Below are 15,629 nucleotides of genomic sequence, written 5' to 3'. Positions count from 1 at the left end.
TTGAAATTTCATGATTTTTAAGCTTTAATTACTTAAAAGTAACAGATATTTTGTGACAATATTGACCAAAAATGCTATTTGGATGTTATAATTACTCAGAATAATAACAATCCAAACCATACTTTTAACATAGAAAAATTGCCTATAGTTCTGCCTCTGCCATTATCTATATACTGAAAGAAACTTTTTATCTCAGAACGAGTGTGGTCTTGATTGATACACTTCTACTGTGCTTCAAAATTAATCAAACAGCGAACCTCGGAAAATACAATATTAAATACATAACCAAATTGATGGTTGATTACTGTATGCTGTTCGGTAGAAATTAGTTTCAAGTAGCAACCCCAGCAATTAAAAAAATAAAAAATAAAAGAGTAAACACTGTAAACTTATGATTTGTCATGTTCATCAGATATATTATCAAATTGCTAATCTTCTTAGCTTTTGATCAGCCTTAGGGACAAAATACACTTACTGAATAAGCTGTCAAAAACTTTATTCAGAGAGCTCTTTAGGCCACACCTCTTTATGAACGTGGTGTTACTCTCATTATGTACAGAATTAAATGGTATATATTTTTATTAATAAAAGTTTCTTCCACTAGTTTACTGTTTCCATTTCCACTACCAAACTGATCACTTTATTTCAAAATTGTGATTTTAAATAGTTGTTAGTAGACAGTATTGAGAAACTTCCTGGTAGATTAAAGCAGTGTGCCTTGGGACAGAGTTCTAATCTGCCAGGAATTTTCAAAAGAAGTGCACAACTCCACTGCAGAGTGAAAAAATCATTCCGGAGTATGGAGACACTTGTTAATCTGATGTTACCATTTGTTTATGAAGATGTTTGAACATACTATCGATAAACACGTTCATGAAAACAGATGGACAGTCTCTCAATATGATTTTAACATCAAAACTAGGAAGAAGAGTCTCTTATTTATACAAAATTCTTGAGGTTTTTGTGGCTGCTTATGACATACTGTCTTTTGGCTTCTGTCTTGGGCTCCTCTGCCATTGCTTGTTTAACTCTCTTCCTGAAGTTTGGCCAGCAGGAGTGACTGGTGTTCACATTTGAAACACATTGTTCACATTGACAGTGACAGTCACAGTCACTCGTGCTGGCAAAAGTCAAGAAAAATCTTTAAACAGTGTCTCATATTAATGTCAGAATTAATATCAATTGTATAAGAACAGAAATATCTGTTGTAACAGAAACCCCACAATGGCATCAGTAGTGAGAGAGGTGAGGGGCTCAGAAAGCCCCCCGTGTTCACATCATCTATAAGATAACTAAATTTTGTTAATTAACTAGTTATCAATGGAAATCAAACTTTTTTTTTCTGCAAGTAATATGGTTTCTTAAATCTTTTTTCAGTGGATGATGATATTGACGGTCAGCCCATGGAAGAGGATATTGGACAGTTCGATACACATCCTTCAATGAATTCAATGAAACAAGATAAACCAAACATGCCTGCAGGATTTGTACCATCTCGCTGGGAAACAGTTGATCCTGAACAGGTTGAAGCTCAAGCAATGACCACCAGCAAGTGGGACATGCTGGAACAGACTGAACCACCAGAACACCAGGAAATAAGTGAGGACCAGGGTGAGAGCCCTGGTGGTGGAGAAGATTCTCAAGAAGGAGAGTATTCAAACTATGAGTCAAGGTATAGTAAATTTTTATTTATACAATTTTTAGTTCTTATGTTGGAATCACTAGGTCTTGTAGAATGAAAAAATATTTGCTCCATGCCTTTTCAGTTAAAAACATTCTTTAGTTATAAAGACGTTCCTTGTGCTTAAGTTTTTAACAAAACAGTTTGTACAGTCTTGAATATAATAATTAGCTATTTCATTTTGTGGTAGAATTCTTTGGACCAAATGAAACACAAAGTAGCTTCTTTCACAAAGCATTGTAAAAATTGATGGTAGCAGTAAAAGCAGATATATTTAAAATATGAACAAGGTAGGGAAAGATAGATTGCTACTTACCTGAAGTAGACATGCCAAGTTGCAGACAGACATGATTAAAAGACACTTTATAATTGTGCTTGTCTGCCAACTTGACGTGTCTTCTTTATGGTAAATTGCAACCTGTCTTTTCCTATGTTGTTGATATTCCTACCAGGTGTTTCCATTGTTTGTTATTAGAATATGGTCATTTTAGCAGTGAAGATACTGATTTCTGAAGCACAGTATTGGAAAACATTCATCTTAGGATTCATGATGTTCTTTGTGGAAATGTCAGTTGGAGATGCTTATAAATAGCAATTAACAGTGAATTCACTTGGATTTGACTATCTCATTATACAAGTAAAGGATACATTAGTTTGAAGATGATGTAAAAAATAAAAAAGATTTTTTTTTTCTGTGGAAAATCCTATGTATTTGATTTTATAAGAGGAAAAGGTTTTAGATAAAAGATTAAAAAAAGAAAGATGCATTGGTCAGAAATAATTTTTTTATCTGAAGTGTTAAGTTATCCATAGGATAGTTATGTCTATGGTAAATTAAGATACTGTGAAAAGTAAAGTTGCTACACACTATATAGTGGAGACGCTGAGTCGCAATTAGGTACAACGAAAAGACAGTCTTTTTGTTGTGCCTATTTGCGACTCAGCATGTCCGCTGTGTGGTGACTAGCAAACTTTCCTTTTCATAATATTGGTAAACTAACATACTGAGTGATGTTCCATCTACTCTGTTGGTCAAGTGTAAATGAAACAAAAGTTGACTTTGTTCTGCAGTTATCCTTTGTTTTCCTTCTATAACTGTTTTTCCTTCTGCCAGAACCAGAAAAGTTAATATTGGGTTCATATTATTTCAGTTAGAACATAGATTTCCCACTGTTGCCTTAAATTGCATTATGGACGTGGTGAAAACTGGGGAACAAATACATAAATCTTTTTTTTTCAACTGTTTTAAAAGGGCTATCTAAAATGATAGGCAGCACACACATGCCGGGAACTGTATTACAGAAAGAAACTGAGTTTAAAAAAAGAGTGATTAAGGGAAATTATGTTTCATTGAGATTCCTAGAGGGAAAAATAATTTCAGATTGGTTCCAAAGCTTCATTCATGGTATTATCGATCTGCATACTTTCTGTAGTTTCTTAAACAGTGAAAGAACCTTTGGAGCATATTAAGTTTGATTTATAATTTCAATTTTTGAATGATGACAACTGTTGAATATTATTCTGGTTTTTACACTTTTTGAAGTGGGTGGGGGCTGTTAACTTTGTTGAGAACTCCTGTGTTTCTTTTGACTTGCATCTTCATTTTTTTCTTACAGCATCATGTTGCACTTTTAAGTTTTTTGTTCTTCACTTTTTAACAGAAACTTTTCTGTGTTTGGTATGCTCAAATCCCAAAACAGTCTCAAGAAAAGTATTTTAAATGGAAGCAGCAAACTTGCATTTTTGCTCATAGAGTACAGTGTGTGTTGTGATTCCACAATTTGTCTTTTAGATTATGATACAGAATAGTAAACACATTTTTCATCATCTGTAACAGTGCATGAAAATGAGAAAGCTTCCAGCGTAAGTATAATTCTGTATTGATTTTGTATTTCTCATTGTGTGCATTACACCAACCAAGCTTTTCATTTTATTCCCTCTTGAATAAAAATAGAAAGAGAGACAAACACTGTAACCATGTGAGTCTTAAGTTTTGTGTTTGTTTGTAGTGCAGTCTCACCTAAGCTATTTTTCCAATGTTCTTTTCTACACCAGAGATTTAAATGAAGAAAGACGAGCCAGGCTACGAGAAATTGAATTGAAAGCTGTACAGTATCAGGATGAATTGGAATGTGGTCAAAGAAGTCTAAAAAGTGGTTGGACAATTCAACAGCAAGTGGAACATTACAGGCGAAAATTATTAAGAAAGGTGAGTTTGCCATTGAAATTGGTAAGAAGTCTAGAAGCAAATGTACAAATATTTTTGCTGTTTAGTACTAGAAAAAGGTGGTGTACGTGGGAAGATGCACAATATTCCACATGTCATATCAGAAATGCAGGTTTGCATAGTTGTGGATAGCATGTTTTGGTTACAATGTCAGTGTTGCATTAGCTGTGGAAAAATATGAAGATTTATAAGAGTTACTTCAGGGCCCAAGGAAACTGACACAGATAGGAGAAACTTGATAAAGTGGGTAGGATATATCGAGTGTTATGTAAGCCATATGTATTTTTTCATGCTTTCCATGGCCTAAGTTATTAAAGGTACAAGAGTTCATGATGTGAATATACTGGGTTCATCAGAGTGCAAGAGGCTCCTTGACAGGTTTTATTGTCTACACGTTCTGACTATTCAAAATTACAAATAGTTTTATTAACATATCTATTCTAAACTAATGTCTTTTATTGATGTTCTACATTTTAGTGGTGAAATAAACAAAAAGAAATGGATTATGTTAATTTTTGTCTTCACTTCCTTGTTTGTTTACCACGTAAGTGATTAGTTAGTTGTACTACTATTTTTTAGTCATTATCACTACCATCACTTGTATCGTATTCGTTGTAAGCCTACTACCAGTTCTTCCTTCCTGGCTCTCTCCCATATTATGTCACCTTGTGAGCCATTTGTAATATTGGGTGTACATCCATTTTTGAATCCTTTGATTATAAATTCATTTGAGATTCTGCCTCAGGCGATAAATTCCACTGACCCAGTATAGGTATTATCTCGAGAGCCTTCCCTCCTGGAGTGAAGACATGGTCTCCTTGAAGACATCACTCATAGTAAAGATGTCACAGGTATGCTTTAAAAGGTATATTCAACAACAGCAACAACAACAACATCCCTTACTTGAAGTTGTGAGGTCATGCTACAAGGAATTATTACCCGACCTGCATTGTTCTTTGATATCAGACCACTAACTTCCTGATTGAAGTGTCCCCATAAGAATTCAGCATTGACAATTTTTCTTCTGTTAAGCAAAGTACATGATATTCTGTTCCATACAACCTTCAACCAATTTAACATCATGCCACTTGTCACTTATCTCCTTTCTTGGCATCTTAAACGTTAGCCCCGCAGGCAGTCTTGGTTTCGGTATGGTTTTCCCACACAGAATCGCATGTGGGAGGAGCTTTCTTCCTTCTGGTAGCTCCACTGGCATTACTATTATTGTGTCCTTTTCTTTGCCAGAACTTCTTATAGGAATGCTTTTACACTCTTTATGTTGATAACAACATTTGAAGGCATATTGAAACAAACAGGCATCTGATCTGTCTTGTTCATATGGCCCAGCAAATAGTCATGCCCATTTCGTATAGTGATTATGACACAGATATTATAGCAGTTTTTCACCAAATGCTTTGGGAAGTTGCAGAGCTAATGTTATTCTCTGCCTTAATGTAAACCCAGCATTCATCATCATCCCATGCATCAGCCAGTGCTTACTTTTACTTCTGCAATGCATTCAGTTGCAAAATTTTTCTGTATCTCCAGTGCCTTCACTTGGATAATTTCTCCAATAATCAAGAAGTCTTCATTACGTTTCTCTTGCACTTGCTGACCAACTTGCTACTCCAGTTCTTGAAACGATCTCTGCTTCTGTCCCCTGAAAGTTTGGCATTTAGAATGGGCACTCTTTAATTTATCCTCCTACTGACTCCACCTATGAACATCCGCTTCTATAACACCAAATTTTCTCCCTGTTGCACAATTGTTTATGGCCTCTGCTTCAGGAATTATGTTAACCTAAAATTGTCTGCGTTAGCCAGTTGTGAACCACGAACTCATAGATACACATTTCTCAACAGGGTCATGGTTGTGATTTGCATCCATTATAGATTGCTACAATTTGCAGTTTTTCCAGTACTGACAATATAAACAAACTCAATGACAACAATGTGTTGTCTTGCCTATCTCCTAACAACTCAGAAATCATATCACTTGGGGTCAACATTATTGGCAACCTTGAAAATAAACAGTGCTATAAAGCAGTAGCAGCTGTAGTGCCATTGATGAAGCTTATGCTTGTGGTTTGTGCAAACACATGTTTTTAGCATTAAATAAATTTGTCTGCTTTAGAAAGATGTACTATTGTTGAGTATTTGTCCAATTTTAAAGTCAATTCAATTCCAACTACAATTGGATCAAAGTAAACTGTAGTTGAAGCACGGTATATGTTCATAAAATACCAAAGTGTGTGAAATACATTTCTGTGGTTGGCAGAACAGCAAAATTTGCTGCCCTGTCACCACTCCATTCCCACATTCATCTTAGTGGTTTGTCAAGCTGACAATGCTGTTTCCCCTCCCAAACTTCCAAACTCTTCAAATTAAATATGCACAAGACTTCAGTCGCCAAAGCTTCATCTGTAAATGTAAGACAAAACTGTTGCAGAGAATAAAAATGCTGACCTCAGATACAGTAGTTTAAGCTGTGAATTTACTTGTAGTTTTCAAATGACAAATTTAGGAAGAAAAACTCATCTTGTAGTTAGTTAAATACAATAATAACTGAGCTGTCTTTTATGTTTTTCTAAGTGTGTTCACTTCCATTTGACTTTGCTACCACTTGCTTTGACCTGATAAATATTTGTCATTTAATCTGTGGACCATATGTTTAGGGAAATATTCTTCTCACATTATTATATGAATATTCATTTTATCCTATATTGTAAATTTGCAGTTTGGAGTTAATGCAGATGTATGCTCAAGTTGTGATAGAACCTACAGGAAACTCATTAGGCTTCTACTCATTTGAAAGGTTAATTTTAAAGTCCTCACATTTCACTCAGGGTGAATAAGTGACATTTGCAGGATGTGTGTGTTGCATAAAATTTTATTCTATTTTCACTGATTGGTTAAATGACTGCAAGAATGACGGAGAAGTTAATGGTAATGTTACACCTCCTTTGAATGTTCCAGTGAAGTGGAAGATTTAGTGAGTGATTAACTATCTAAGGACAAACCTGTTAATCAGTATTGTGTTTAAGATGTGAGGATACTCATAATTTGTCTTACAGTGCTTTTTGATTTTTATAGGCTGAGAAAGGAGAGAAAGAGAGACAGACAGAAAGAGATGAAAGAGAGGCTGATAAGGATGTTCAGGAGGTTCCTGTAGAACGTGAGAGGGAACGTCAGACCTCATCTGACAGGAGACGCAGGGAAAACCGGTCTGAGCGCAGTAACAGGAGAAGCTCTTCACCAGATGAGAATTATTATCACAGAGAGACGTAAGTAAATATAATGTGCTTACTGATAATAGGCTATTAACAATGATTACAGCCAGCTTAGTGTACACTATTTTTCTGAGGACTGGAGTCCCACTGCTGAGGATTGAGAATTACTGTACAGAAACTGTCTTCTTTCTGACTGACACCACTGTTATACCTGCCCACACTCCCAATTTAGGTGGAGCTTCCCATTTTTTTCAATTTTTCTCCTGCCTCCTAATCAACATTAAACTTTCGACCAAAAGGCCTTCTTCTAAAGTAGAACACCTGCGGACACACACACACACACACACACACACACACACACACACACACACTCATACTCGCTCGCTCGCAAGATCACTGTCTCCACAGTCTCTGGCCACTGAGACTGGATTCAGTGAGTTGTGCTTGCAGTAATGTGTTTGCATTTTCTACCTGCGAAGACGACCTTTTGCCTGAATGCTTAAATGTGTAGCAGTCTTTTTATTGTGCCTGTCTGGAACTCAACATCTCCTCTATATGGTGTAGCAATTTATCCTTTTCATAATATTGTAGTTATTCCATCCAGTATTTTCCACTTTTTCTTTAACTGCTTTCTTTTCCTTTCTGTTAATTCCCCCCTCCCCCTACTTCTGAGATCTCATTTGCTACTTTTGTGGCCATAACTAAGATATGCCATTCTTCATTTATGTCATCATATCTTTCAGTCAGTTTCAGCTCTTTGTTCAGGTACTTTATATATAGCAGTGCAGTGATGCGTGCAAATACTTTCAAAAGTATGACACGGCACACGGGATGGACAAAAACATGGAAAGACTGTGAGGAATGCATAAGTGAACATAGATGCAGATGCAAGCCAAATCTGCAGGTTGCACTGTTGTATTTGACCAAGATCAGCACTTGTGCAGCATCCTCTGTATTTTGCAAGCATCAACCATGGTCAGAACAATGGTGTTCTGGCAGGGGTTCAATGGTGATTTGAATGACCACATCACGGCATTCCATGAGTCCTGTGGTTGCTCTGCAAGGTCATATTACTGCCAAAGATTATGTGACCATTTTGGCTGATCTGGTCCAGCCCATGGTACAATGTTTGTTCCCCAATGGAGATGCTGTGGTCCATGGATACTGGGCTCCTGTTCACACTGCTGACATCATCCAACACCGGATTTGTGAGGACAAGAATGAATTGCCACATGTCCCCAGCCCACCACAGTTACAAGATGTCATTATTGTTGAGGCTTTGTGGTTACTTTGGAGAGGAGTATGTATGATTCCTATCCACCTCCATGAACTTGCCACTATTTTGCTGCGAGACTAGTATAAAATTCCCTTAAAAACCATGTAGGACCTGTATGTATCTATTTCAAGAAAACTGGAAGCTGTTTTGAATGCCAACTGTTTTACTACGCCATATTAGGCATGCTAATGTTTTGTGTCATTGGTGTTCCATATTTTTGTTCGCCCCCTGTATATCTTTCACACTCTTTCATATTTTTCCACCTAGTTATCATATGTAGGGTCATCAGACATGTTTCCTCTGGTGTTTTGTAAAATATTTGCAATTTTTTTTCTTGCCATGTGTAGCTGGAATCAACCTGAACAAACACCGCTCATCACATCTTTCATGTGACATTCAGTGTCGGTTGAAAGTGCCTGTTTGTTTCCTGTTACAAACAAACTTATTTTAATGTGTGAGGTTCATGTGCCCGTTGGATAGAACAGTTCCAAATAAGTCTAGTGCAATGTTCATTTTATCCATGTGTGTTAAAAGGAACAGTAAAATACAAAGAGTAACCCATACTTCAGCAATAATTGAGCAGTGCTTCAGTCAGCTCGGACCAGGGTAGTGCTGTTGCTGCTGGAGTACTGGTTATTTTTCATGTTTTACTGTTCCTGTTAAAATGTATCAGTAAAATGAATCTTGCACTAAACTAATTTGGGACTGCTCCAAAAATTCTGCTTTAAAAATAAATTTGTTTGTAAGGAGAAACAAACTGAGACTTTCTGTTGATACTGGACATTGCATGAAAAACATAGTGCACAGCATTTATTTGGACAAACACCAAATAAAATCCACCTGATAATTCTTAGGAGAGATAATCAATGTTTACCACTCACTTTATTGTTAATTTGTTGAGCAGTAGACTGGCATGTAAACAAGATTTGGAGCTTGTAGCTCATCTTTGGGACAGCGTCATCCTCCAGGGCTGATGAACATAAAGACACACATAGTTACATATTGTCCTGGCGGTTTGGGGAAAAGATGCTGTGAAGACTTGATTTGGATGAATCACGCTTCATGCAACACATCTCATCCCAGTCAACTAACAGTCATAGGACATTGTAGCTACTTGTGTGTATGCATGTTTATTAACCTTGGAGAAGGGTATTGTCTGAAAGCTAAACTAAAAGTTTGAAATCTGAATTGTGTGTGCGTCTCTGGCTTGTTTGTGTGCGTCTCTGGCTTGTTTGTGTGCCTGTCTACTGCTCAATGCCTCAACTTCACAGTAAGAAGCTAATTTATCTTTTCCATTGTTTACATTACGCTCAGGACTTTCCAGTACCATTTTAATAAAAGTGTGCTATGCTCCATTTAATCTATACACTCCCTTCATGCTTTTGTAGCATTATTTGCAGTAATAGCTTAATTTTACTTCCGTGTGAACTTTGGTAAAACATTCAGAATAGGGTTAATGTTTTACTATGCAAAATTATAAATGGAAGAAAAAAGCTATTAAAAATCTAGAGTAGCTTCTGCACCAGAAAGTTGTTTTTAACCTAAAAATAACCAAAAGAAACTAATGTATGAACATGTTGAGAACATACCTAATCTAAGGGTGGTCTGAAACAGTCTGAAAAACTTGGACAGATGTTGCTGGATAGATTCTACTGAGAAATAATTGCTAAGAAAAAAAATGGATGTTGCGGCACTGCTGAGCCTTGAAGTTAGCCCGATATATTGTGCCGCTGCCAAGGTAATTGACAATGAAGCTAGCCAATCAGGCCATTGTGCTTGCAGATTCAAGCAGCCCACCAGATACAGTTAGTGTCAGTTGTTCACGTAGTGTAGATAATAGCATACAAGATTACTATGCCTTTGGCTCAGGTTTGATCATTTCTACCATCCCATGCCCAACGAAGGACTTGTCTGCCAACACTGTTTCTGACAGGGTGCTTGAATTTGTGCACACAAGGGCCTGATTGGCTGGCTGACTTCAGTGCTGGTTAACTTGAAAATGACAACATATCATATTGTTTTCTTAACAATTATTTCACAACACAACCTATCCCTCAACACCCTTACAAGTGTTCCAGACTGTTTCTGACCACATTGTTTGATTATAGTAAGAAGCAAAACACATCTGGCATTTTTTATTTACTTAAAGAAGAAGAATTTATACACTAAGAAGGTACTAATAACTAATGTTGCTATTAAGGAATAATAAATAATATGATGAAATTAATACTTTTCACCATTCTGAAACAATAATAACTGCAAAATAAAAAAAGCTGACATAACATTATGATTAGAATGCTTGTTAGATGACTTAATATGGAATTTGCTGGTGTTAATTAAGAATAATTGTGGGCTTTACACTCCATATACTTACAGCTTTCTTTCAATCTCTCACAGTTCAAGTTCGAGGTCCAAATCAAAAAGATCTCGAAGTTCTTCTGATAGTCCAGTTGCTACAAAACGCTACAGGTGAGAATTCCTACAAGTACAATCTCAATAATTACTAATATCTGGAAAGCTGAAATATCTTCATAACATGGTACATGTTTATTTCTTTCTTGTATTGTTCATATTTAGTATTAAAAAAATCCCTGCACCTGTTTGAGCTGTATCAGCAGCATCCTAATAACATGTGACTTCCCTTCTGCATATGAAGTTTTGTTCATCAATAACATCATCACCAAGTGAGCAGGTGCATGGGGAAAGTGATGTTCAGATATTCCTGCAGCATTCCAGATCTGGCTTTTCATAGTTTCTCTGAAACACTGGGATGGCTCCTGCTTCCTTAATTCAAATTTCTGCTCTATTTCATGTAAACTTGTTGTCTACTGCTCATTACCCTTTAATTTCCCTTCCTTCGCTGTAATAAACACCTCGAACATTCTAAAAGATAGTGTTCCACCAAGTGAGGTGGTGCAGTGGTTAGCACACTGTACTAACATTGGGGAGGACAATGGTTCAAACCAAAGTCTGGCCGCCCTGATTTAGATTTTCCGTGATTTCCCTAAATCACTTCAGGCAAATGCTGGATGGTTCCTTTGAAAGGACACAATCGACTTCCTTCCCCATCCTTTACTAATCCAATGGGACCGATGACCTCATTGTTTGGTGCCTTCCCCCAAATAAATCAGCCAACCAACAAAAGTGTTCCACCTTTAAGTTAATCTGAATCAACACAACTCCATGGAAAAAAATACAGGGTGTTCCATGTACAACACAAGCAGAGTGTCAGTCATTGCATGGGAAGCAATACTCCTGTAGGGAGGTTGCACCATCACACGCTCTGTGCCATGATTCAATCAGTGTGGCAGGTGGATTATTGGTTTTAGTCAGTAATGGCTTTGGAAAGAAGGCAAAGAAAATCGTGGCACCATGTAGCACTTCAGAATTGTGTTTACTCACAGAGCTGTGCATAAATTGAAACTGATGTATTATATAAACTTATATATTATATCTGATATATAGAAATCAACAGGAAGTCCAAATGGCTAAGCAGGGATGGTAGAGGGAGGACAAATGTAAGGATGTAGAAGCATATATCACTAGGGGTAATACAGATACCGCCTACAGGAAAATGACCTTTGGAGGAAAGAGAACAACCTGTACGGATATCAGGAGCTCAGATGGAAAACCAGTCCTAGGAAAAGAAGGGAAAGCAGAAAGGTGGAAGGAGTATATGGAGGATCTATACAAGGGCAATGAACTTGAGGGCAATATTATGGAAATGGAAGAGGATATAGATGACGGTGAAATGGGAGATATGATACTGCATGAAGAATTTGACAGAGCGCTGAGAGACCTAAGTCGAAACAAGGCCCCGGGAATAGACAACATTTTATTAGAACTATTGATAGTCGTGGGAGAGCCAACCATGACAGACAGGCAAAATACCTTCGGACTTTAAGAAGAATATAATAATTCCAATCCCAAAGAAAGCAGGTGTTGACAGGTGTGAAAAGTACCAAACCATCAGTTTAATAAGTCATGGTTGAAAAACTGGTAGAAGCCAACCTTGGGGAAGATAAGTTTGGATTCTGTAGAAATGTTGGAGCACATAAAGCAATACTGACCCTACGACTTATCTTAAAAGATAAGGAATGGCAAACCTACGTTTCTAGTCTTTGTAGACTTAGAAAAAGTGTTTGACAATGTTGACTGGAATACTCTCTTTCAGATTCTGAAGGTGTCAGGTGTAAAACACAGCGAGCAAAAGGCTATTTACAATTAGTACAGAAACCAGATGGCAGTTACAACAGTTGAGAGGCACAAGAGGGAAGCAGTGGTTGAGAGGGGAGTGAGACAAGGTTGTAACCTATCCCCGATGTTATTCAATCTGTATATTGAGCAATCAGTAAAGCAAACAAAAGAAAAATTAGGAGTAGGAATTAAAATCTATGGAGGAGAAATGTAAACTTTGAGGTTTGCCAACGACATTGTAATTCTGTCAGAGACAAAAAAGGATCGGGAAGAGCAGCTGAACGGAATGGAAAGTGTCTTGAAAGGAGGATATAAGATGAACATCAACAATAGCAAAATGAGGATAATGGAATGTCATTGAATTAAATCAAGTAACGCTGGGGGAACTAGATTCAGAAATCAGTCACATTTTTACTATTTGGGGAGCAAAATAACTGATGGAGGTTGAAGTAGAGAGGATATAAAATGTAAACTGACAATGGCAAGGAAAGCGTTTCTGAAGTACAGAAATTTGTTAACATCGAGTATAGATTTAAGTGTTAGGAAGTCTTTTCTGAAAGTATTTGTATCGAGTGTAGCCATGTGTGGAAGGGAAACAAGGATGATAAACAGTTTAGACAAGAAGAGAACAGAAGCTTTTGAAATGTGGTGCTACAGAAGAATGCTGAAGATTAGATGGGTAAATCATGCAACTAATAAGGAAGTACTGAATAGAATTGGGGAGAAGAGGAATTTGTGGCACAACTTGACTAGAAGAAGGGATCGGTAGGCAGGACATGTTCTGAGGCATCAAGGGATCACCAATTCAGTGTTGGAGGGAAGTGTAGAGGGTAAAAATTGTAGAGGGAGACAAAGAGATGAATACAGTGAGCAGGTTCGGAAGGATGTAGTTTGAAGTAGCTTGCACAGGATAGAGTAATATGGAGGGCTGCATAAACCAGTCTTTGATCTGAAGACCACAGCAACAGCAATAACAACAACATATTATAAAGTAACAAAAGTACATAGGCTTACCAATTCAGATGTTGTTGTTGTTGTTGTTGTTGTCTTCCGTCCTGAGACTGGTTTGATGCAGCTCTCCATGCTACTCTATCCTGTGCAAGCTTCTTCATCTCCCAGTACTTACTGCAACCTACATCCTCCTGAATCTGCTTAGTGTATTCATCTCTTGGTCTCCCTCTACAATTTTTACCCTCCACGCTGCCCTCCAATGCTAAATTTGTGATCCCTTGATGCCTCAGAACATGTCCTACCAACCGGTCCCTTCTTCTTGTCAAGTTGTGCCACAAACTCCTCTTCTCCCCAATTCTATTCAATACCTCCTCATTAGTTATGTGATCTACCCATCTACTTTTCAGCATTCTCCTGTAGCACCACATTTTGAAAGCTTCTATTCTCTTCTTTTCCAAACTATTTATCGTCCATGTTTCACTTCCATACATGGCTACACTCCATACAAATACTTTCAGAAACGACTTCCTCACACTTGAATCTATACCCGATGTTAACAAATTTCTCGTCTTCAGAAACACTTTCCTTGCCATTGCCAGTCTACATTTTATATCCTCTCTACTTCGACCATCATCAGTTCTTTTGCTCCCCAAATAGCAAACCTCCTTTACTACTTAAAGTGTCTCATTTCCTAATCTAATTCCCTCAGCATCACCCGACTTAATTCGACTGCATTCCATTATCCTCGTTTTGCTTTTGTTGATGTTAATCTTATATCCTCCTTCAAGACACTTTCCATTCCATTCAAGAGCTCTTCCAAGTCCTTTGCTGTCTCTGACAGAATTACAATGTCATCGGCGAACCTCAAAGTTTTTATTTCTTCTCCATGGACTTTAATACCTACTCCGAATTGTTCTTTTGTTTCCTTTACTGCTTGCTCAATATACAGATTGAATAACATCGGGGAGATGCTACAACCCTGTCTCACTCCCTTCCCAACCGCTGCTTCCCTTTCATGCCCCTCGACTCTTATAACTGCCATCTGGTTTCTGTACAAATTGTAAATAGCTTTTCGCTCCCTGTATTTTACCCCTGCTACCTTTAGAATTTGAAAGAGAGTATTCCATTCAACATTGTCAAAAGCATTCTCTAAGTCTACAAATGCCAGAAATGTAGGTTTGCCTTTCCTTAATCTAGCTTCTAAGATAAGTCGTAGGGTCAGTATTGCCTCACGTGTTCCAACATTTCTGCAGAATCCAAACTGATCTTCACCGAGGTCGGCTTCTACCAGATTTTCCATTCGTCTGTAAAGAATTCGCGTTAGTATTTTGCAGCTGTGACTTATTAAACTGATAGTTCGGTAATTTTCACATCTGTCAACACCTGCTTTCGTTGGGATTGGAATTATTATATTCTTCTTGAAGTCTGAGGGTATTTTGCCTGTCTCATACATCTTGCTCACCAGATGGTAGAGTTTTGTCAGGACTGGCTCTCTCAAGGCCGTCAGTAGTTCTAATGGAATGTTGTCTACTGCCAGGGCCTTGTTTTGACTCAGGTCTTTCAGTGCTCTGTCAAACTCTTCACGCAGTATTGTATCTCCCATTTCATCTTCATCTACATCCTCTTCCATTTCCATAATATTGTCCTCAAGTACATCGCCCTTGTATAGACCCTCTATATAGTCCTTCCACCTTTCTGCTTTCCCTTCTTTGCTTAGAACTGGGTTTCCATCCGAGCTCTTGATATTAATACAAGTGGCTCTCTTTTCTCCAAAGGTCTCTTTTATTTTCCTATAGACAGTATCTATCTTACCCCTAGTGAGATAAGCCTCTACATCCTTACATTTGTCCTCTAGCCATCCCTGCTTAGCCATTTTGCACTTCCTGTCGATCTCATTTTTGAGACGTTTGTATTCCTTTTTGCCTGCTTCATTCACTGTTTTTATATTTCCTCCTTTCATCAATTAAATTCAATATTTCTTCTGTTACTCAAGGATTTTTACTAGCCCTCGTCTTTTTACCTACTTGATCCTCTGCTGCCTTCACTACTTCATTCCTCAGAGCTACCC

The 15,629-nt window shown here is 37.5% G+C and overlaps 1 protein-coding gene across 2 annotated transcripts in view; it reads left to right on the top strand.

Moving 5' to 3' along the window:
* The window catches only part of LOC124783363 (U2 snRNP-associated SURP motif-containing protein), a 165,327-nt gene that overhangs the window by 131,536 nt on the left and 18,162 nt on the right, over nucleotides 1–15,629 (top strand). Inside the window, exons 18-21 of one of the 2 annotated variants that reach the window (XM_047254015.1) lie at nucleotides 1,378–1,672; nucleotides 3,737–3,890; nucleotides 7,001–7,191; nucleotides 10,811–10,882. In XM_047254015.1, coding sequence (XP_047109971.1) covers nucleotides 1,378–1,672; nucleotides 3,737–3,890; nucleotides 7,001–7,191; nucleotides 10,811–10,882 — 712 coding nt within the window. The remainder of the gene's footprint in view (nucleotides 1–1,377; nucleotides 1,673–3,736; nucleotides 3,891–7,000; nucleotides 7,192–10,810; nucleotides 10,883–15,629) is intronic. The other variant, XM_047254016.1, reaches the window with a different exon arrangement.

The sequence above is a fragment of the Schistocerca piceifrons genome, chromosome 1 (genome assembly GCF_021461385.2).
Source record: "Schistocerca piceifrons isolate TAMUIC-IGC-003096 chromosome 1, iqSchPice1.1, whole genome shotgun sequence".
Classification (NCBI taxonomy): Eukaryota; Metazoa; Arthropoda; class Insecta; order Orthoptera; family Acrididae; genus Schistocerca; species Schistocerca piceifrons.
This window is presented reverse-complemented; position numbering and strand designations above follow the sequence as displayed.